Source organism: Temnothorax nylanderi, unplaced genomic scaffold (genome assembly GCF_030848795.1).
Source record: "Temnothorax nylanderi isolate EJ_2023f unplaced genomic scaffold, tnyl_v1.0 TNYL_tig0803_pilon, whole genome shotgun sequence".
Lineage (NCBI taxonomy): Eukaryota > Metazoa > Arthropoda > Insecta > Hymenoptera > Formicidae > Temnothorax > Temnothorax nylanderi.
The window spans coordinates 21,936-46,261 of NW_027249865.1; the positions used below are offsets into that span (position 1 = coordinate 21,936).

A 24,326-nucleotide genomic window follows, 5' to 3' on the forward strand; every position below is an offset into this window, starting at 1 on the left:
TTCGTAATTATTTAAATAGCGCATTGATAATTATTATATGCATTGGCTAAAATTCGGACTCAGCTCGTCACCTCCTTGAATCATTATATATTTCGCTTATATTCAATACACATTACGTAGTAATTATTTTTTTTCATACTAAATTAGATGTTCTTAATTGTAATTGTTCGATCACAATTTTAAGTAGTAAATATAAAAAACACGAAATCAATTATTACCTTTAAAAAGCTAAATAGTAAAAAAACAAATAGTAAATTCAAAATACTCTGAATATGAAACATGAAAACGATTTTCAAATTCGTGATAACTGAAAAATGATGCCTCCTAAATAGTGTTGCACTGCAACAAATACAATCAGTAAAATTGATATGATTCTGTAAAAGCTTCGTATATTACAAATATTGAAATGAATTAGCAATTAAAGTTCTTTATATAAAATTCTTGTAGAGAAAACCGATTTTATCGAATATATTGCAAAACTGTAAAAATATATCAAATATATTAAAATTTTTTTAATCAACAAAAAACTACGATGCTTCTAAACATATAAATTTTTTCATTGACATCTGGGAAAGTATTTTTCACATATAATTATGTCTAAAATGTATCTATATATGTTTCCTTTCTCTTATATATAATCTTTGCTCGTATATATGAAAAATAATAGTAAGAAGAATTTAAAAAATAATTAAAAGGATAATTTTCGCATTTTTTTAAACAAAAAAGTAAAGTTTGTGGAAATGAGAAAAAATGACCTTTATATAATCATATATAAATACATATAATAATCATATATAAAATATGATTATATATAATTATATACAGAATATTGTATAATCTATAATAATCACAGTTTTGTGAAAAACAATGCAAAAGTTATTTTTCTAATTATTCTTTAATTATTCTATATATAATAGAGATTATATACGAGAGAAAGAAAACATCATATGTAGATATAATCTTATATATAAATAATATTTCCTCGGGCATTTATTAAGATATGATATCAGTTCTATGAATAAATTTAAAGAAAGAAACACTTTACATAATTGCAATTATGGTAAACTGTAATGCTGTACAATACTGTACATACATGAAACGCAGCTGCGATAATTCCGCGGCTTTTGTTACAAAGATTGATAAAGAGAGGGAGGAGATGGTATTATAAAAATGTGTCTCTCAAAAGTATATTTATAGAATACACTGCGTTACCTAAGTGCTTATATATAGATACGATCAATAATGTCCAAACGCGATGATATAACTATATCTGAGATAAAGAGGAAAGATAATTGGCATCGCGTAATTGGCGTCGCCGCAGCTGCGATTGTTCGATTCGATCGCGTGTTTGAAATTCACGATGACGTCACCGCGTCATTCTCGTCTGTCGTTAGATCTATATATTATTCTTATATAGTCACTTACACTTTCTACACTTGTCTCTTTCTCTCAAGGAAACAATGCATGCGTCTAATATGAATATGCATATATACTTATTTTATTTGAGTGCGGATGGTGCTGCTAAAAACACGAACTGACTTATTGACATCTGGCGAGGTGACAGGCAAGCTTGTTACTTCGATAAGTGACTTTGTGTTACTCCGCGCATCATTCCGCAACCGCACGTCGCGGTTCTGACCAGTTCTGACGAATCTGACGCCGGAGTCCGGAGTACGAACGAAAGTATAGCTTTTGTGTCCACAGCTCCTTTTGAGCGTCGACCTATCAATCTCAAAGAAGAGACTGACAAAAGCGATAGCAGGATGGTCAGTTTGTAGCACAGGCTGTTCGTTGAGTGTGTGCCATAGATCCTCTTTTCTTTAGTTTTTAACCTGCCTGCACGTTAACCTGCCTACGTGAGTAAATCCTATGATTTTCCCTCGCGCACGATCTTATCATGACCCGTAATTTTTTTTATTTCTGTGCCGACAGCTCGAGCTTGTTTAATCTCTCGACGACTGAACAATTTTTGTATATAAAGCAATATCTTACTTTCTCGCTCTTGAGCCAGAGGTTAGAGTTGAGAAAAGACATTTCGTCTGCAAAAGTTACAAGACTTTTACAGACATTGTTACTTTTGTAAACAAAATGTTTTCTGTGTGACGTTTCTGTTTTTTTTCCTAGTAGGTTAACCTATATTGCACTTGCTTCAGTTGTTACAAGGATAATTTTTAATTTTCATCTATTGTTATAGTTAAAATAGCTTTGACATTTCAAAGCTTGTGTTATTCGTTTTTTTTTTTTTTTAGTCTGGCTTTTGCACTAGATATGTTATTTACGGATAGATGTGCCTGATTTTAAGCGTGTTTAAGATTTACTGATTTATCTATATTTACGACGAAGAATACGGACAAATTTTTAGGTAACAATATTTTGCAGAAGATGTCTTGGCTCTTTGGCAAAAAGAAGCACAAGGATTCACCTCCAGAATCCAGGGATGAACAAGAGGAACGGCCTCCCGCAGATCCAGGGGACGATTTCATAGTAATTGAAAGAAGACGAACCTCCCTGCCACCTAATGTTGAACACAGTACTGGTGAACATGGTACTCCTTACCCCAGTGGATTATACCCGTTCATCGGTGGAACACCAATGAATCCCGCAATGTCGGCTGGTAATTTACCCAAACTAGCTCAGCAAATGGATAACGCTCCGCATTATCTAAGCGGTGTACCATTTAAGTTATGCAAACAGTTGCAAAGTAACATGAACAACGACTTGGAGATAGACGGGCTACGGATTAGCGAAATAATGTCTTTCGTTGAAAGATTAGAGAATCAAAATTACGATTACAACTTCTCTCTTGAAACGGGAGTTATTACGGAAATGGATAGCAGAACTAACGATTAACTTGAAAACCCTCAGATGATTGTTGTTACGTGTAATGAGAATGTAAATTTTACGAATTAAAGAATCAAACTTAGGTACATACGTATGTATTTTCTAATTATACGAACATATAATAAAGTCACTTTTTTAACAGGCGAACATTGCGTGATATAACGTTGTAATAAGCGTTAAGTTTGATTCTTGATATTCTACACAGATCACACTTTTTTAAAACGTTCCTATCTTTTATATAAGAACAAATAAAAACGTGACATTTAAGTAGTTCTAAAAATGGGTGTATTAATATATGAACACTAAGCTTTTGAGGAGAAAATTAATTTGTAGGAATCAATCAGTATGAAAGAAATATTTACGATATATTTTTTATATATTTAAGTTGCTTAAGGAGATAGATTCATTGCCACTATTGCCATGATGCTACACATGTAATTAAAGCACATGCTCGACGTTTTATGTCTCATGTTAAGAAGAAAACAGTTGTATTGATTATACAGCTGTATATAAATAAAATGTAAAATAATAGATAAAAATAATTACTTTCTTTAGGCGTACACATATATATGCATACACAATATAATGTTATGGAGAAGCCATATATCTTAGTCTTAATTTTATCGTTACATAACGCTTATATAGTCAATATATATGTGTATTTTAAGTTGTAAAAATTAAACAAAATAAATTATATTTATATCTGACAAATGTGGATATAGATGTTGCGTTTCCTGATAGAATTTGGCATGGCATCCCTCAAAACTTTTTTGTATATATGAAATTCTGGTTTATAACTGACGTACTTGAGAGTGCAATGCCAAAAACTACTTTAAGAAAGCTATATTAATATATAAGAATGTTCTTACTTGTCAAATTCTCATCGAGTATCTCAAGATATATCACGATTATATATAAATATAATTATAAATATATAATTATAAATTGACATTAAATCTATAATTGTAAATTGACATTTTATATATAATTTTATATATATGTATGTACATACATACACAGAGTGTCCCATGACTCGAGTTCGAGGTCCATACATTAAGGACGTGTTATTGAAGTCATTTAGAGTTGAAATTGTTTAATAAACATATGTCCGTAAATGCTTCCTAACAGAACGTTGAAAGTTGATGTACATATTTGAAAAAGGAAAGAAAAGACATTTAATTTAACTTGTTTGTTTACAAATGTATTACAAATTCTGTTCAAAATTATCTCCTGCAGATTCAGTGCGAAATCTTGCCAAATGTTTCAAATATTCACATCAACTTTCAATGGTTGTAGTTCTGTTAGGAAGCATTTACGGACATATGTTTATTAAACAATTTCAACTCTAAATGACTTCAACAACGCCTTTAATATACGAACTTCGAGTTATGGGACACCCTTTATATATATATTTTTTTTAATTTATATATGTATATACAGGCTATCTGATAATTACCGTGCCATCTCTCGTATGTAGGTAGAGCGAATTGAACTGAATAAAAAAGTCCTTTACTGTTATACAAGTTTCTTTATAATTAATGAAGAATTAATTAATAAAGATTCGCACAGTATACGTCCACGTGATTCGGCAAGAAGAGACAGCCCAGTATAAATATATATGTAATTAATGTAAACATAAAGTTAACACTAGTATAATTGTGACAAGTATGCAGAAGGGCAACCAGGTCTTAAGAAAGCCCAGAATACTGAAACGAACGTGATAAGTATTATTGACAATTGGAAAAAATTGCATATATAATTCCTTTTTCTACATATATTTCGTTTTTACCTGACATACTTTCCGTGAAGTAACATGAGCAACGCAAGTTTTACCATGTTCCAACTGCTCGAGTTGCCATACGACATCAAGTTCAAAGCTGTTGCCACATGCGAGTGACAATTGTCGCAGCATAGATTGTGCTGCAAAAAATCAGTTTTGAACCGCAGTTGTCAAATAAAAGCTTCCTATTCTCTAAATTTATGCTTCTGTTACCATTCTAGCTTTGTAAATTTCGCTAGCTTCTGCTACGCCGGCATCCCATCCTTGTATGCCTCCCTTGGCTTTGATATAATCCAATTGCCAATATTTGGTAGGTTTACCAAATGCCATGTTGTCTTCAGAAACATGGTAATGGCCAGCAAAGTCTCTTATTACTCCGGCTGACGTCGCGATGCCCATGTGTCCAATAAAAGGCAGAATGTATCTTAAAAATTGAATTTCCATATTAATTATATAAACTGCATAACTTTATTCAGCGTGATTAATCTTGAGTTGAGAGAGAAGTTCGTACATTTCACGAATTATTTTCACATTTTACGATAGCTGTCAACGTACAATAAACAATAAGTACTATCAGTTTAACGAATATCGGATGATGCAAAGAATCAGAGACGAGGTTATGGTCAGAATGCATTTAATCGAGAACGACTTACGTTAGGATTGGCAACGGGGTCCAAACGATGCAGAAAGGAAATCTTTGTCTCTCCGGATGAACGCTGATATCCATCTCGGGCGAGTCATTCGACAGCTTTGGAATATCTGTCAGTAAATCAGGATCTTTCATAACATCTCTTATCACGATCATAACTCACAACTGCTGCGATTTCGAGCCAGTGCTGCGATTTCGAGCCCCGGCACCCGGCACTGCCCCCGGCACGCAAACTCCGCTGGATTTTTGGGCGACGGAAGTGGGAGTACGGGGGGACAGTGATAGAGGCAGCACCGTCGTTCCTTTCTCTTCTCCTCTCTAATCCCCTCGTCAACAAACAGTAGAAGCGCGGCTGAGTGCGGCTGAGCTCATGAAGATTCGTTAAGGGGATCCTGCAGTGACAGACGAACTTCCGTCTGTATAACCGACAAAATTATCATTTTCTATGTTATCGACTATATCTGTCCTTGTATAGACAAAGATATAGACAAGGATAGCACGCTACATTGCACGCATACATACGCACGATACACATCGACATCATACTTTTATATTACGCTTCCAAATCTTGATTTGGGGGGTTTATCGATGTTTTTATTGTTGTGCAATTCAGGGGAACTTGTTTTCGCGTTCGTACCAATAGTATATCTCTTATATGAAATACATCTTGTGACGAGCTGACAGCTCGCCGCAACTCGAGACGCCATATTGGGATAAAAGTAGGATAAGGAAATCTGTACTTTCGTAATTTTTTCTCGTTTTCTATATAAAATCGGAGTTCCCCTGAATCATTAATGTATGTACTGCAATTCTGGAGAAGGATTTTTAATTCTGTCAAATTAATACGACGCTACGTGCCGACAAAAAATGCCGGTAAAACAGACGGCTCCAGCATCACCTTAAGGATGTATCACACGTACAATCTTAGACAAAAGTGCATGAAATTTGAAATACTTGAATATCTACGCCTAACGCATAGTAAATCTAGATGTAAGATACTCAAATGATAGTAGGAGTCTTATTTTTACTCCTACAAAGGTATTTTTTACTTTACAAATGTTTTTTCCAGTATTATTTGCAATTTTTGTAATTTATGAGCCTAAACTTTTGGCAGTGAAAATGCCCTGATTTCAACTTTATAACGTCAAATTATTTCAAAGCGAAAGACATTATTCAGCAGTGCTGATAAACCAATGTGACTTTAATAACGTCAAAAAAGATAAATATGTATCATATAAACGATAATTTTGAATATTATTTATTATAAACATTGTTATGCGACTCTCTATGACTCGATTCACGTAGGTTGGCAGCCTTGCACAGTACCAAAACAGTGCGAGACTTGATGCGAGCTGCGAGGTTATGTCTGTTCGTTTACATTTTTACAATGTCAGACACGAAAAGTTATCGGTGGAAAGGCAAAATAGTGACAAAAGCAGTTTATAAAAAAAGACTCGCTCGACGAAAAGCTATACGTGTAGCGACAGCCACAGCCATAGGTTATGATTCGCTTGCCCAGCTGATTGCGACGTTGCCGCGCTTTCACGAGATGTTCGTGCCGACAGCAAAATTATCTCAAGTTATAATTTATTTCTTTAAAACGGTGTAGTGAAGACAATTGAAACTTGGCAGATATTTTCATCTATTCGTATACTAGATGTACAAAAAAATTCAAAATATTGGTAGCGCTCCTTCAACATTTTTTTAGCTGTTTTATCCGCCAAAATCGTCTCTTCCCATAAGAATACGTGTAAAATCAGTGAAAATTAAAATCGTTATATCTCAGCAACCGTTTAGTGGATTCGTTTCTACTTTTTTGTAGCACATCAGGAAGACTAAAAGAACATTCTCACAAATTTTTATCCACTTGGTAGCGCTTTGAAAATAGGTGCAATACATCCTTAAACATCAAAACATTGTGCAAGATTAAAGTGTATTGGACCGCAGCATAGAATTTGCAAGAGGAATAGAGTAGAAGGAAGGAAAGCTGAAAGGATTTATCGAAACGATAAGTTTATTTATATTTACATATATTACATATATATATATATATATATATATATATATATATAATATTTATATAATATTTAGTTTAGAATATTAAATAATATATTAGTCTTTAATATTAAATATATATATTGTCATTTATATTAATATAATTATTAGTATTTTAGTAAGTAATTTTATACCAAGATGGTACGTAAGTGCTGTGTGCCCAAATGCATTTCGAAGGACAGCTGTACACCTGTACATAGGCTTCCACGAGATACACAAAAAGCAGAACAATGGCTAAGAACAATTGGACGGACTGATTTGATAGGTAACATAGAAATAATAATATTTATATTAATATGGAAATAATACTTATATTTGCTTATGTTGGAAATATAAGCATACGCACATATACGCACTCATGTGTGTGTGCGTGCGTGCGTGCGTGCGTGCGTGCGTGCGTGCGTGCGTGCGTGCGTGCGTGCGTGCGTGCGTGCGTGCGTGCGTGCGTGGGTGTATATGTGTGTATGCGCGCGTGTGTGCGTGCGTGCGTGCGTGTGTGTGTGTGTAATATATAATATGTTTACAAAGATTTTGTTTATATTACAGGTGCATCGAATACAATACTGAAAGAATTACGGATCTGTACTTTACATTTTCCAGATCATATGATTTTTGTTGACACAAAAAGACGTGTACTAAAAAATGATGCTATTCCATCTATGCATCTATCTGATAGATGCATAGATGGAATAGCATTATTCTATCTGATAGATGCATAGATGGAATAGCATCATTTTTTAGTACACGACTTTTTGTGTCAACAAAAATCATATGATCTGGAAAATGTAAAGTACAGATCCGTAATTCTTTCAGTATTGTATTCGATGCACCTGTAATATAAACAAAATCTTTGTAAACATATTATATATTACACACACACACACACACACACGCACGCACGCACGCACACACGCGCGCATACACACATATACACCCACCCATACACGCGCGCGCACACACACACACACACACACACACACACACACACACACACACACACACACACACACACACACACACACACATGAGTGCGTATATGTGCGTATGCTTATATTTCCAACATAAGCAAATATAAGTATTATTTCCATATTAATATAAATATTATTATTTCTATGTTACCTATCAAATCAGTCCGTCCAATTGTTCTTAGCCATTGTTCTGCTTTTTGTGTATCTCGTGGAAGCCTATGTACAGGTGTACAGCTACTACAGCTGTCCTTCGAAATGCATTTGGGCACACAGCACTTACGTACCATCTTGGTATAAAATTACTTACTAAAATACTAATAATTATATTAATATAAATGACAATATATATATTTAATATTAAAGACTAATATATTATTTAATATTCTAAACTAAATCTATATATATAAGTCACGTCCGTCTGTCTGTCTGTCTGTCTGTATGTACGCGAACTACTCATTCGTTAGTGGACCAAATTTTTACCAAAAGTATATGAAATAGGGGTAGAATTTTCCGGGGATGAAAATGTCGTGGTTAATTTTTCGTTACCGATCTTTTTGAAAACCGGTTCTGAAATTTTTTCAAATTTTATAAGAATTAATTGACCAAATCTCAAAGAATTGTATATGAAGTAAGGGTAGAATTTCCTGGGAAGTGCCATAAAGTGTATTGTTTTTTGTTACCGATTTTCTGGAAACCGGTTTTTCTAATTTTTCTAATTTTTCGGGAAATAATTGATTGAATCTCAAAGAATTGTATATGAAGTAGGGGGGTAGAATTTTTCGGAGAATGCTATGAAGTGTATAATTTTTTGTTACCGATTTTATGAAGTGTATAATTTTTTGTTACCGATTTTTTGGAAACCGGTTTTTCTAATTATTCTAATTTTTCGAGAATCCTTTTATTATTAGCAATTTTGCATTTTTTAAATGCGATATTTCGACGTTTTAGAACATAAGAAACACATTGGCATCGAAAACTACGCAACCGGTTTAAAAAAAAATCGGTATCAAGAAATTAACCCCACTACCACCATTCCCGGAAAATTCTATCTCTGTTTCATATATAATTTTTGAAAATTCGGTTGATTAACAAATGAGTAGTTCGCGGAAAACGTTGCAAGAAAAAAATAGGTAACCTCTTTTGGAGATTTTATAAACTTTAGAGAAAAAACAGATTTTCTCTCTCTCTCTCTCTCTCTCTCTCTCTCTCTCTCTCTCTCTCTCTCTCTCTCTCTCCTCTCTCTCTCTCTCTCTCTCTCTCTCTCTTTCTTTCTTAATTTTATTTGCTCCCTCTCTCTTTCTCTCTCGCCCTCTCTCTCTCTCTCTCTCTCTCTTTCTATCTTTCTCTGTCTCTTTCTCTTTTTCTTTCATCAAATATTTCTAATTAAATAAGAATAGAATTGTTCAGAATGAAATAAATATAATTTATTAAATACAAAATAGTAGAATTTATAGTAGATTTATAACAGTAGAATTTATAACATTAATAATAAATAACATAATATTAATATGTGTAATATTTATAATATTATAACATAACAAATTATTATATGTTTATATAATTAATAATTATTAATTATAATTGTTTTATTTCCGCGGCCACGTTTATATCCACGGCCACGTTTGTACCCACGGCTACGTTCCTGTCCGCGTCCACGTCCTCGGCCTCTTCCTCCTCTGGCCCATCGAGGAGGTTTATTTATTGCTGTAAAAAAATATAAAATTATATATTTACTTATGGTACTACTATTTATTTTTATTTAGTATTATTTATTATTTTATACTTACAATGCAATGTATCATTTTCAATTTCTGGTGGTACTGGTGGAATCTCAGCAGCCATCACTGCAGGCTGTAGATTGTCAGCAGCTACCACTGCAGGTTGCAAATTGTCAGCAGTCACCACAGCCTGCCATGGTGGTTGCTTGGCTAAAGCAGCGGCCAGTTGCTGCTGCAACTCCTGCAACTTCCTCTTTAGATGAAGATTTTCAGTGTTAAGGTTTTCCGCAATGTTATTCTAAAAAAAGATATATAAATATAAATTAATTAATAATCGCAATGTTATTCTAAAAAAAGATATATAAATATCTTTTTTATTTTTTAATATCAATCTCTATCTTTCATTCTGTTATTTCTCTTTCTCTTTTTCTCTCATTCTCTTTTTATAAAATTCAAATTTATTTACATTATGCTTTCTCTTTATCTCTCTGTTAATCTCATTTTCTCTCTCTTTCTCTCTCTCTCTCTCTCTCTCTCTCTCTCTCTCTCTCTCTCTCTTTCTCTCTAAAATTAATTAATAATCGCAATGTTATTCTAAAAAAAGATATATAAATATCTTTTTTATCTTTTAATATCAATCTCTATCTTTCATTCTCTCTCTTCTCTCTCTCTCTCTCTCTCTCTCTCTCTCTCTCTCTCTCTCTCTCTTACTTTCTCTTTTTCTTTTTTTTAATATCATTCTCTATCTTACATTATATTATTTTTCTCTTTCTTTTTCTTTCATTCTCTTTCTATAAAATTCAAATTTACTTACATTATGTTCCTGTGAAGTGCATGCATTTTCGCTGTTTCTCTCTCTATTGATCTTTGCAGGCTTTTGCAATTTCTTTTTTGAAAATAGATTTTTTAATTCTTCCGCCGTAATGATACCGCTATTCTAAAAAAAGATATATAGATATATATATATGTATAAATCTGTATATAATAATAACTATAATTTCTCTTTCTTTCTTTCTCTCTCTCTCTCTCTCTCTCTCTCTCTCTCTCTCTCTCTCTCTCTCTCTCTCTCTCATCTCTCTCTCTCTCTCTCTCTCTCTCTCTCTCTCTCTTCTCTCTCTTCTCTCTACCTCTCTCTCTCTCTCTCTTCTCTCTCTCTCTCCTCTTTCTCTCTCTCTCTTCTCTATGTTCTTCTTTTTTAATATCATTTCTATATTTTATTCTGTCAATTCTCTTCTCTTTCTCTTCTTATCTCTTTCATAAAATTAAAATTTCTTACATCATGCTCCCTGTGAAGTGCATGCATTTTCCGCTATTTCCTTCGCCTCTGTAGGCATTTAAACGATATTGATATACCACTATTTACATTTATATTCGAAGAAATATGCAGGACAGCTCCAACAACAATTTGAGATCTGTAGTACGCGTATAATATGAATATTGAGGGATAAAGTTACCATGGTGATGGAATAAATGTATTTAAATATTTATTAAATGTAATAATGTGTTTAAATATTTGTAATAGATATTTTTAGATTAATAAATTACATTTTTATTACATTTTTTTATGCATAAAAAAATATTTTTTTAGATATTTGAGAGATATATTATATAAAAAATACATTATATAAAAAGGCTGCTATGCGCTGATACAGAGCAGCTGTGCGCCTGTATAAAAAAGGGTGCTGTGCGCCTTTAAAAAACGGCTGCTGTGCGCCGACAAAGGGCTGCTGTGCGCCTGTAAAAAAACGGCTACTATCCGTCGATACAGAGTTGCTGTGCGCCTGTAAAAAAACGGCTATTATCCGCCGATACAGAGCTGCTGTGCGCCTGTAAAAAGGCTGCTGTGCGCCTATATAAAGAATTAATAAAACAGAATAAGCAAGAGAAAGAAAAGATCTATTAAGAAAATCGATCTATTAATGTAAATAAGTAGTTCGCGGTCAGACAGACTAACAAACGGTACTTAGATATATAGATTATATCTATAGATAATTATTTATTCTGATGTATTTATTCTGATTGCTCTTTGAGCAATATTATTGTTTTAAAATAAAATAATTTCTTTTTTAAATATCTAATCTATATATAAAAACTAATTATTATATATTTGAAAACTATTATATTTGAAAAATAATTGTATTGTTATTTATTTACGTATTGTTATATAACATTTCGTATAAATACTTATGTATACGGTACGACGTAAATAATTATGCCTCAAAAGAGAAAATATCGAAATTTGACTAAAGTGAGTCGCGAAAGTAAGCGCTTACGACAAATGCGCAAAATTGAAAGTTCGGAGGAAAGGTCTCAACGACTTGAAGCTAATGCTCAAAGAAATTCTCAGCATAGGGGGAATGAAAATAACGACGCAAGGACTCAACGACTCGAAGCTGATGCTCAGAGACATGCTCAGCAGAGGGTCAATGAAAATGATGACGCAAGGACTCAACGACTCGAAGCTGATGCTCAGAGACATGCTCAGCAGAGGGTCAATGAAAATGATGACGCAAGGACTCAACGACTCGAAGCTGATGCTCAGAGACATGCTCAGCAGAGGGTCAATGAAAATGATGACGCAAGGACTCAACGACTCGAAGCTGATGCTCAGAGACATGCTCAGCAGAGGGTCAATGAAAATGATGACGCAAGGACTCAACGACTCAAAGCTGATGTCCAGAGACATGCTCAGGGAAGGCACCAAGCTAGACAATTAAATCATCATATTGCGCTAATTTCCAAGGGACATGAAATAAATGTGCCAGTTTATACACTTGGTCAAATGAATGTAGAATGTCAATTTTGCAAATCGTTAAACTTTGCATGTGAAAAATCTAAAGATGGAAAATTTACATATTGTTGCCAAAAGGGCAAGCTTAAATTAAAACCAATAAATTGTTTTGATTTTATTAAAGAATTATACATGGGAAATAATTATGCATCAAAAAATTTCCTTAGTAATATTCGTTCATATAACAGCGCTTTAGCTATGGCTTCCATGGGTGCCCCGGGAAATAGAAATCCATTGGAATGTTGTGAACAATGCTCCTTATTGTTTAAAAATTCATGGGCAATATCATCATTTGACCTCGACGGCAATGCGCCCAGCGGATGGGCAAGCTCCGCGATTTGCACAACTTTACTTTTTAGATACAGAAGAAGCTGTAAATCATAGAATGAATAACAAAGCTAATCAAGAATGTGATCCAGAAATAATGAAAGATTTGTCATGTTTTATGGTTCAATGTAATGAATTTGCAAAAACTTTCAAGATGATGCGTCAAGTTGAAAAAGATCTGAATCCAATAGGCAATAAAACAATAAATTTAATGTTGTCATTTAGAAAAGATCCTCAACATGATCAAAGAAGATACAATGCTCCACAAGCTAATGAAATGCTGTGGTCTTTCAGAATGTAGATGGTGAACCTCCATTTGAAAGAGACATTAGGATTTATAATAAAAATTCGAACGATGTACAACAAATATCAATTTTGGACAAAAGATGTGACCCAATGTGTTATCCATTGTTATATCCATATGGTAACGATGGATGGCATTCAGAACTTAATCAGATAATCCTAAATATCCAGGATTTAAGATAAGTCAAATGGATTATTATGCTCATCTGCTGGCACCAAGAGTTGAATTTAGCCAATTTAAAAGGGCAGGAAAATTGAGATGTCAATTTATACTTGATGCATATATGAAAACTGAAGCCAATAGACTTAATTATATTAAATTGAATCAACCTCAATTAAGAGCTGAACTTTATTCCGGATTAATGGATCATCTTGATAATCGAGCACAAAATGAAGGAATTACAGTTGGTATACCTGTAATATTACCATCTTCATTTATGGGCAGTCCAAGAACATGCAAGAAAGATACCAAGATGCTATGTCTTTGGTCAGAAAGTTTGGTAAACCAGACATTTTTCTTACCATGACTTGCAATCCTCAATGTCCAGAAATTAAGAATAACCTTGATGGATGTCTAATAGAGTTTCGACCTGATTTAGTTGCTAAAACATTTAACTTGGATGTCAAAGAAGTTTTAAAGGATTTAATACAAAATAAAATTTTTGGAAATATTATAGCTTATGCAGGCGTAATTGAGTTTCAAAAAAGAGGGCTTCCACATTTGCATTTACTTGCAATGTTAAGTGATGAAGATAAGCCACGACTTCAAGAAGTCATTGACATGATGGTATGGGCTGAAATCCCTGACGAAGAAAGATATCCAGAACTTAATGAAAAAGTTTTGAAACATATGATTCACGGTCCATGTGGAGATCCCTCAATGAGATATCCTTGCACTGGGGAAGATGGAAAATGTTTAAAAGGTTTTCCAAAAGAATTTCGTGAAGAAACTAATGCTAATGTAAATGGATATCCTATGTATCAACGTAGAAATTTTGAGAAAAAATACATCGTCAGAGGCAAAAAAATTGACAATCGATGGGTGGTCCCATATTCACCATATTTAATAATGAAATATAATCGACATATAAATTTGGAAATATGTTCATCAGTGAAGAGTGTAAAATATTTATACAAATATATTCATAAAGGATTTGACTGTGCTGCAATTGAAGTACAAGCACGAGATGGCACAAGATTCATTAGAATAGATGAAGTTAACTCATTCCTGAATGCAAGATATGTTAGTGCTCCAGAAGCAATGTGGAGACTGAACGGATATGATCTGTTCATGAAGTCTCACACAGTCATAAGACTGGCAGTTCATTTGCCTAATCGCCAAATGGTTTATTTTCGTGCGGGAAATGAAGAGCAAGCTGCTCAAAGAGAGCTTAATCGAGATACTACGCTGACTGCATGGTTAAAATTAAATCAATCTGATGAAAATGCAGTACAGTTTCTTTACATAGATATTCCTTATCATTATGTATACGATAAAAAAGAAACTAAGTGGAAGCCACGCAAAAAAGGTGGTGACAAGATAATTTCAAGACTCTATACAGTAAGCATAAAAGATATTGAGAGATTTTATTTACGTCTTCTTCTATTACATGTGGCTGGAGCTAAATGTTTTAAAGATTTGAAAACTGTTAATGGAGTTGTTTATGAGACATTTAAGGATGCAGCAATTGCAAAAAATTTGGTGGAAATTGATGATCTTTGGGGAAAAACGCTAGAGGAGGCAATAGAATCCAAAATGCCTGTACAACTTAGAGAATTATTTTCCTACATTTGCATATTTGGAACTCCAATAGATGTATTAGCTATTTGGAATAAATACAAAGATTTCTTGATTGAGGACTTTGTACATAAGAATGTTGTTAATCCTGAAAATATGGCTTTAAATCATATACAAGAAATTTTAATAAATAATGGAAGTAGCTGTGAGAATTTTCAATTACCAAATCCAACTCCAGTAAATATTTACATAACAGAGTATAATGTGGATGAAGAAAGAATACGTGGTGATTATTTATTATCGACATTAAATGCTGAGCAAAAGCACGTATACGATATTGTCATGCGAGCAATTGAAAATGAAAATGAACTGTATCGGTTATTTTTTATTGATGGGTTTGCAGGAAGTGGTAAAACCTACTTATTTAACACATTTCTAAGTGTTATTCGAGGAAGAAACGAGATAGTTCTTCCATGTGCTTCGACTGGAATTGCAGCAACACTTCTAAAAGGAGGAAGAACTTATCACTCTCTATTCAAGCTTTCAATTCCAATTGATGATAGCGCTAAATCTAATATCAGAGGAAATTCTCAAGCTGCACGAGAACTGATCATTGCCAAACTAATTATATGGGATGAGGTGAGCATGACTGTTGGACATGCTTTAACAGCAGTTGATAAACTTTTAAGAGATTTAATGAAGAATCCTCGACCATTTGGAGGAAAAGTAATTTTATTTGCAGGAGATTTTAGACAAAATCTTCCCGTAGTGCCACATGCACAAAAAGCAGCTATAATTGAGTCGACTGTAAAATACAATTCTATATGGAGGAATGTAACTCAGATTAAACTAAAGCAAAATATGAGAACTGGAGAAGAAAAAGAATTTGCAAATTGGCTAATGCAACTCGGAGATGGTAAATTATCAAATACGGATGGACTACATCTGGATACAATTGAAATTCCCCAGAATTTTATATCAAAAGAATCTCTTATTGCTGAAATTTTTGGTGATAGAATCACCATGGAACAGATTAAAGAAAATCCAGATCGAACGATTCTTTGTCCTAAGAATGAGGATACATTTAAAATTAATGACGAAATTCTTTGTCTAATGGAAGGAGAAAAAAAAGAGTATCTCTCAATTGACTCTATTGTAAGTGATGATCCACAAGAGCAATTGAATTTTCCAATTGAGTTTTTAAACTCTCTGACACCTTCTGGAATGCCAGTTCATCGACTTAAAATAAAAGTCAGTGCTACAATAATCCTATTAAGAAATTTAAATACTAAAAAAGGACTCTGTAATGGCACAAGATTTATTGTTACTAATTTGAAAAATAATCTAATTTATGCGGAGGTTCTAACTGGTCCTGCTCGAGGACAGATTGTCTTTATTCCAAGGATAGATTTAATTACAAGTGATTTGGAACTGCCATTTAAGTTTAAACGAAGACAGTTCCCTATTCGAGTGTCATTTGCTATGACAATCAATAAATCACAAGGACAAAGTTTAGAAAAAGTTGGGATTTATTTGCCACATCCTGTATTTGCTCATGGTCAACTTTATGTGGCATTTTCTAGAGCAACCAGAAAGGAAAGTGTAAAAATTAAGATTGATGAATTTAGCAATCAAGGACATCTAATAGAAGGAAGTAAAAAATGTTTTACAAAAAATGTAATATACAGAGAAATTTTATAAATTTAGAATTATAAAATTGTATGAGTAATATAATAATTAAAATGTTAATAAAATATATATTTAAAAATTTTTATATAAATTATATGAAAAATTATAAATATTAAAATTGTAAAAGTAATTTTATAAATAATAATTAATTGCAAACTACTTCCACATTTATGGGCCGATTCTCTCGAATTTGGTACCAAAATGCAAATTTTTCGGGGATGAAAATGTCGCGACTTTTTTTTGTTTTACGCCTTCTCCCCCTACTCACCCACGCACAAAACATACACACCTAACGCGCACACACACGCCTGAATTATATTAATATATATATACAGATCTATATATATCTATATATAGATCTATAGTTTTCTAGCTTTGAGGTCCACGTGGTAGCTTTGAGCCCCGCGCGAAGCGCGGGCCGAAACGCTAGTATAAGATATACAGGGTGTCTGGGAGGTCACTAACCATCCGGAAAGTGGAGTTGAATGGAGTACGAAAATAAAAGGCATGTATCATTTTGCAAAAATCGCAAAATTCGCAATAGTTATTAAATAATTAAATAAAATCTCAACGAGTGCGTGGAAAGCATTAGGGCGGACTCCCAATCAGTAGGCATGTAAAATGACATTTGTTTAGATCTTCTAGTGACCGCTCGCACTGCTCACCGTTTGCTACAATATTTCGCCGATGCGGTATCATATGTCGCCGTAAAATTATTGTCATGCAACGAACGGCAAGCGGTAGCAGTAGCTACATGTAAACAAATAAGTCATTTTACGTGCTTACTTAGTCCGCCCGTTTTCCACGCCGTCGTTGGCTCAGATAATTATTCAATAACTATTGCGATTTTTGCGATATTTGCAAAATGATACATGCCTTTTATATTTTTAATTAATCTACCTCCACTTTTCGGGTGGCTAATTACCTCCCGGACACCCTGTTTATCAGTACTTTTGTACTAATGATTATGTAGAAATTAGCATCACAAGTTTTTGGAAATTTCTTGTGCGCTTCTGTACCAAGTGTACGAACGAAGTTGACAGATTACAAGTGAATAAGGCGACGAACTAAAACGCTGCACACATTACAGGTTCGAGTTTTGCTTCTTCTCTAATTTTTTTCGTGTAAATTTTCATATCATGTGCAAAGATTTTTTTACAGAAGTGGATAATTACGCAACGCATATTATAAACAAATTATTTCACAAATACTAAATAGCTTTATACTAACGCCTGCAACCATACGAATATCGTTTCGCAAATTTAAAATGTATAAATTATTTTCAAATTCTGCAAGGAAATTTATTTATTATACATTATATTTCATAAAAGGTATATTCGAATATTGCGACATCTGCTTCATCCGAAATAAATTTGGAAAAAACTGCTTTTATAAAAATGTAAGCTTCATTGAACATGTTTGATATAAATCGATATTATTATCTTGAAGTGTTTTTGTTGATTACTATCATCCATGTATGTCGATTTTCCGGTAAAGATTTCGAAGAGAATTCCGATATATAAAAAAAAGTACCTACATAAAAGATAGGTCTTTCGGTAACTAATTTGGACGCAAATAAATAACGTATATATAAAATTTCTTACAGATTTTAAAAATAATTTCGTTAATTTTTTTTTATTATGAACCAATATTATTCGTATGGTTGCAGGCGTTATGTGAGTATTGTTATGTAATAATCAGAAAATAATGTTTTTTTTTACATACGTTGCCGGAAAAAGTCTGTAAAATGCTTATTCAATAATAATGAACATGAAAATAAATTGGGAAGAAAGCAGGACTCGAGCCTGCAACGTGCAATATTCCGTCGCCTTATTCGCTGCACTACGCTTGTAATCTGTCATTTTCGTTGTAAACTCGGTACATAATCGCACGAGAAATTTACAAAAGTTTTGATGCAAATTTTAACGTAATTATTACATATACTTACATATATATGTATATACATATATAAGTATGTATATAAGAAATAAATGTCTAAAATTCATATTTAAAGTTTATAAGAAAGAATAGAATAAATCGGTAATAGCTTCGTGTGTCGCATCTCCAACTCGGGAACTGGATATCGGAAATAACATAGCTATAATTAAAATCATGAAATAAAAGGAGACAGTTCGAAGGGAAGGAAACAGCAGAACATTGCTTTGTTGATTCGAAGCGTGGCGAACTAAGAGCTCACACAGACGTGGGCCCATGCTTTAGTGTGCGTTGCCAGTCACGGCGTCTAGCCCGTGTCGGTTGAGGGAGTGGGTAGGGGTGTGCGAGCCGAATTTGTTTTTCTAACCGCGATCACCGCGGAATCGGCGGAATGCTCAGTTGCTGACGACTCTGCTCTGACGACGTTCACTGTTCCACCAGTGTGTGTGTGTGTGTATTGGTGTGTGATGGTCAGGCATGTCGAAGCAGGCGACGAAAACACGGAATAGGCGTAAGTAAAAATCGCATTATTTCTATTTTATATAATCGAAGTAGGAAGACTGTATTCCGATATTCGGCCAGTAATGAAAATGTATAGTGTACGTGACAAACTTGTTTGCAGTATTATCAGTGAATATCGGAACGCAGCCTTAGTATAAAACCAGAATTGTGAAAGTTTTATTATTAGTTCCGATCGACGGTAGTTGTGCTTCCGCGTAATTTCCGTGAGGCTCGATGATTGAAGGTACATGCGGCCGGCACGTATTGTATAGCGGACGACTCCGACCGGCGGGAATATCGCAATAAGAAATGCAGGATTGTAAATGTTCTACATTATAAGATATGAATAAAGTTCAGCACTTGTACAAAAGTCCGACATTATCCTTTTATTCAGGCTACGAAAGAACGATAATACTTATTCGGCTAACGGCTACTCCTAGTCAAATTATCGTACTGATAAGTCGTTGATTCATATCTTACAATTAATGTCGAACATTTACAATCCTGCCTTTCCTATTACGCTATTCTCACCGGTCAGAATCGTCCGTTATACAATACGTGCCAGCCGCGTGCGTGCCTTTGTCGATCATCGAGCCTCGCGGAAGTTAGCGGAAACAAAACTGCCGTCGATTGGAAATAGAAATACAGATAAAACTTTCAATTGCATAATTTTAGTAAGATTATATTTTTCTTGCAGCGAAAAGTTTAGGCGAACTTCCAACGGCGGCATTGCCGTCATCGTTGGCACTGCCGCCGACAACGGCGGCAACAACGACGACGACGACGACGATGGCAGCGTCATTGTCAGCGCCGGTGGCAACGCTGACGGCGACGACGTCGGCAATGACGGCGGCAACAACGACGACGACGACGACGACGACGATGGCAGCGTCATTGTCAGCGCCGGTGGCAACGCTGACGGCGACGACGCCGGCAATGACGGCGGCAACAACGACGACGACGACGACGACGACGAAGGCAGTGACGGCGGCAGCAAAAATTATGATTAGTCGCCACACCCAGTGGGAGGATCCACGACGAGGGATGAATAAAGTAAGTAATGTTGATAATTTTACTATCAAAGGGACCACCAGGATTTGTTCTTTCGGATTTCGTCGAGTTACAAATACAGTGTAAAGCCGAGTCCACATTATCGAACCAGACCGCGAGCTGAATTTCGCATGCGTTCGAATCTCGATCGCCTGTGTGAATTGGATGACCGAGGTTCGCAACGAGATTCGGCTCGCGGTTTGGTTCGATAATGTGAACTCAGCTTTATATTCGCAATACTTGTGGTAAAGCCATTCGATGCAACGCTCAAGCATTCACGAGAAAAATCAGTTTGAAATTTGAAGTGGCACTGGATGCCATGGGTTTGAATCTTGATTTTTGCAACTTTCTTTTTAATTATTCACAATATGTTACATAATATTATGCATGTACAGATTATTATGCAACAAAGTATAAATATGGTTAAAAATATTTATAATATAATTGTAATATAATATAATTATAAATAATATAATTATAATATAATATAATAATATATTATAATATATTATACATTATATATTATATATTATATTATATTACAATATAATTATAATATAATTATTATTCAAGCGAATTTTTGGCGAAATCCGAAAGGACAAATCCTGTTTGTCCCCTTGTAAGTTATCAAGAGAGACGGTAGCTTAGAACATATAGAAATGGAAGCGGAATGCCTATTGTTCTCAGAAGAAAAACAAGTCCGGAGGAAGTGAGAAATACATACATACAATATGTGTATATGTATATATGGAGAGGTAAAAACCACAGTGGTGTAAGTCAAATTTTTTAACATATTTTTTCATGTGCATAGATGCAATTTATATATTGTACAGATTGCATCTATGCATACGAGAAAATATTTAAAAAAATTGGACTTACACCACTGTAGTTTTTACTCCTCCATATGTATATATGTATATATGTGTACAATATGTGTTTTCTCTTTTCAGTCCTTTTTATTTGCTTGTATTTATTATGTTTTTTGTTTGGCCACATTTTGATTTTTTTAAAAATTATAATCAATAAAATAATGTTACATATATAAAGTATATATAAAAATTTTACTTACAGCAGATAAAACAACAAGTCCACCGAGCGTTACAGAAAGAAAGAAAGAAAACAAATAAAGTTATGTACGCTCGCCCTTACGTTGGCGGTCTCCGACGATGGACGTCGCCTGACGCACCGACCGCACCGACCGCACCACACGCACCGGTCGCACCGGCAGTACCAACCGCACCGGCACCGGTCGCACCGGCAGTACCACCAGCACCGGTACCGGTCGCACCGGCAGTACCAACCGCACCGGTACCGGCCGCGCCGGCAGTATACGCACCGTGGACGCCAGCAGGATACGCACCGCCCGCGCCAGCAGGATACGCACCGCCCGCACCGGGAGGATACGCACCGCCCGCGCCAGCAGGATACGCACCGCCCGTGCCGGCAGGATACGCACCGCCCGCGCCGGCAGGATACGCACCGCCTGCGCAGGCAGGATACGCACCGCCTGCGCCGGCAGGATACGCACTGCCTGCGTCAGCAGGATATGCACCGTGGGCGCCGGCAGGATACGCCGCACCGCCCGCGCCGGCAGGATACACACCGTGGGCGCCAGCAGGATACAAATAGATCCCCGCCCATCTATTCTACAGACACGACACCATAGAAAGAGGGCCGTGGAGAACCGGAAATCCACGCGCGGGCGTTGATAAAGCTTGAACGCGCGAGATCAGCTATTTCTTCGAGAAAAGGGGGGGGCAGGGACTCCAACGCTCCGAGGAAGAGTCCGTCGTGCGTATGATCGATTAGTAGCAGCAGATCAAAAGAGAGCGCGAGAAAGAGAAGCGAGAGAATGAGAGTAAGAGACTGTCTTTCGACAAGATAGCCCGGTCTAACTAGCAGACGACGACGACAACCCGACCAACTCGATCGCGCGCTTTACGTGGGTTTGCGACGCACGTTTTTTTTTCTTTTTTTTTCTTCTCGGCCAGAGCTGGAGCGATCAGGCGTGTGCGTCTCGCGGAGGAGCCGTGGTATACACTTATACCGGAAGTCTGATATACAGCGTAGTATATTTCCGCATGATCCCCGTCATTTAACGGCGCGCGTACGTACCATATAGCTCTAAAGCGGAACCAACGGCCGGCGCGAAGAGTTTTCTTGTTGCTCCGTCTACACGACATTCCACGGTGAGAGGCGAGGATCGGTGACACGCGCGACCGCTCCGTCGACTTCTTAACGAACAAACGTTGGTCCTCTCGACTTACCCCAGGTAGAGAATCTTTACGCTGCAGCGGGAGCTAGCGTTCCTCCTCCGATTAAAATCCCGCCGCTGATTGCGAAGCGCGCGCATTTAGGTAAATTATAGAGAAAGAGAAGGGAAAAAAGCGTTAAGTTATCGTCGACTGAAAGCAAGATCGCACAAGATTTATCGGGGTACAGCCGGAGTATGTATATGTATGTATAAGTGTTTCATTTTTGTACACCTTCGCAAGTCTGAAAATAAAGCGTTATTCTTCCCTAGAAAAATTCTTCATTATAAAGAAACCCGCATGCAGTTCCTATCAAGAAGATATTATAGTTTAAAAAATCGTAAAAAAGATATTTTTCAAGAATTTTTTTTAGAAAAGCGAAAAGAAATGAATAACATAAATTTTGCACGTTTTTTTAGCCTTGTTTAAAAATATTTTTTTTATTTTTTAAGTAACAAAAACGCTCTTTTTATGTTATATTCTGGTCATTAGAAACTCGCAAAAAAAGACGCATATAGATAGTGTAAAAGGTTATAGCTGTTCTAGGTATCTAAAACGTAATAATAAAAAATTTAAAGAAAAGTATAGCTTATATATTGTGTGTGTGTGTGTGTGTGTGTTTGAATAAAAAGACCACCTTTCGTCTAGAATAAAAATGTTATTTTTAGTTTAAACATAGTCACACTTATTCTGAATAAGACAATTTTTGTTTTAGATACCTAGAATCATTTACACTGTCCATATACGTTTTTTTCCGAACTCCTAGTGACCAAGATATAATGTAAAAGAGAACATTTTTGTTACTTAAAAAATAAAAAAATATTTCAAAATAAGGCTAAAAGAACATGCAAATTCTCTTTTTTCGTTTTCCTGTAAAAAATTCCTAAAAAATATCTTTTTTTAAACCAAATACTCCCTCAATAACCGAGGGACATTCAATATTCTAATGCTCTCGAGACATTTTTCTTGATTCTTGAGTAGCTCGATTCTAGTAATGTTTTAAACTAACAATACAAATGTAACGTCAGATCTTACTCGAAAAGACACAGATAGTCGTTGCTACACAATCCTACACAATCCAGATTATACCATGTGTCCGATAGTTCTTCACAATTATGAACAATCTTATCTAAAGCGTTATCAGTAATCTGTTGGTTATATTGTCTAGTATACTACATATCAACGTCAAAATTTCGATCCTCACATTGATATATAACGACAAGAGTGAGCAAATTTTTGGATAAAAACAAATTTATTTTGTAACAATAACATTCTATATAAATAAGACATTAGAATTTTTTGGAAATATACACTGTTCAAAACTTATGTGGCATAGAAAATTTCTATACAAAAATTGCCAAAATTTGACCGACGATATCTCCGTCAAAAATCATCTTAGCAACTTTTACCTTTACAAATTTTCTTTATTTCTTCTTGGATGCACCTGCGCTACTGTAGCTTTTGAAATGTGAGGGCATGTTTGTTATCTAAAAAATAACCAAGTTTGGCGAGGTGCATGGCAGGGGGAATTTTTTTTTTAACAATTGTGCTTACAGTGTAAAAAAGTGTGTACTTTTCCTTTCAATTAAAAAAAAAAAATGTTGCGATTTTTTTTGCATGTTACAGTCGTTTGAAGAACCTTGCATTTTCGCTCATTACTATCGGCATTGGCATTATCTAATGTGCACTACGGGGAGGTTGCCGATTGCATTTTGCACATCGTGTGTAG

General features: G+C 35.0%; 3 protein-coding genes and 1 long non-coding RNA gene across 8 annotated transcripts; 2 read left to right on the plus strand and 2 right to left on the minus strand.

The window, feature by feature from the left end:
- The first annotated feature begins 1,215 nt into the window (after positions 1 to 1,215).
- LOC139785448 (uncharacterized) lies at positions 1,216 to 3,552 on the plus strand. Of its 5 annotated transcripts, none has more exons than XM_071724604.1 (2): positions 1,216 to 1,766; positions 2,383 to 3,552. In XM_071724604.1, the coding sequence occupies exons 1-2, from the start codon at positions 1,764 to 1,766 to the stop codon at positions 2,848 to 2,850; spliced, it is 471 nt and encodes a 156-aa protein (XP_071580705.1). In that variant the 5' UTR covers positions 1,216 to 1,763; the 3' UTR covers positions 2,851 to 3,552. The 5 variants fall into 5 exon arrangements, with proteins under 5 accessions (XP_071580705.1, XP_071580707.1, XP_071580704.1 ...); XM_071724606.1 differs by having other exon boundaries at positions 1,225 to 1,856; XM_071724603.1 differs by having other exon boundaries at positions 1,247 to 1,766; positions 2,380 to 3,552.
- On the minus strand, positions 3,199 to 5,524 carry LOC139785447 (transmembrane protein 222). Its single transcript, XM_071724602.1, has 4 exons — positions 5,275 to 5,524; positions 4,835 to 5,045; positions 4,631 to 4,761; positions 3,199 to 4,547 (listed from the first exon to the last, which is right to left on the minus strand). The coding sequence occupies exons 1-4, from the start codon at positions 5,424 to 5,426 to the stop codon at positions 4,466 to 4,468; spliced, it is 576 nt and encodes a 191-aa protein (XP_071580703.1). The 5' UTR covers positions 5,427 to 5,524; the 3' UTR covers positions 3,199 to 4,465.
- A 4,409-nt stretch (positions 5,525 to 9,933) lies between these two features.
- On the minus strand, positions 9,934 to 11,072 carry LOC139785451 (uncharacterized). The gene is made up of 3 exons (XR_011721949.1): positions 10,826 to 11,072; positions 10,081 to 10,309; positions 9,934 to 9,997 (listed from the first exon to the last, which is right to left on the minus strand). It is a non-coding gene; the product is annotated as an uncharacterized lncRNA (long non-coding RNA).
- Positions 11,073 to 19,139: 8,067 nt separating this feature from the next.
- Positions 19,140 to 21,974, plus strand: LOC139785449 (uncharacterized). The gene is made up of 3 exons (XM_071724608.1): positions 19,140 to 19,305; positions 19,993 to 20,348; positions 21,417 to 21,974. Exons 1-3 carry the CDS (start codon positions 19,272 to 19,274, stop codon positions 21,972 to 21,974), a joined length of 948 nt encoding a protein of 315 aa, XP_071580709.1. The 5' UTR covers positions 19,140 to 19,271.
- The last annotated feature ends 2,352 nt before the right edge of the window (positions 21,975 to 24,326 follow it).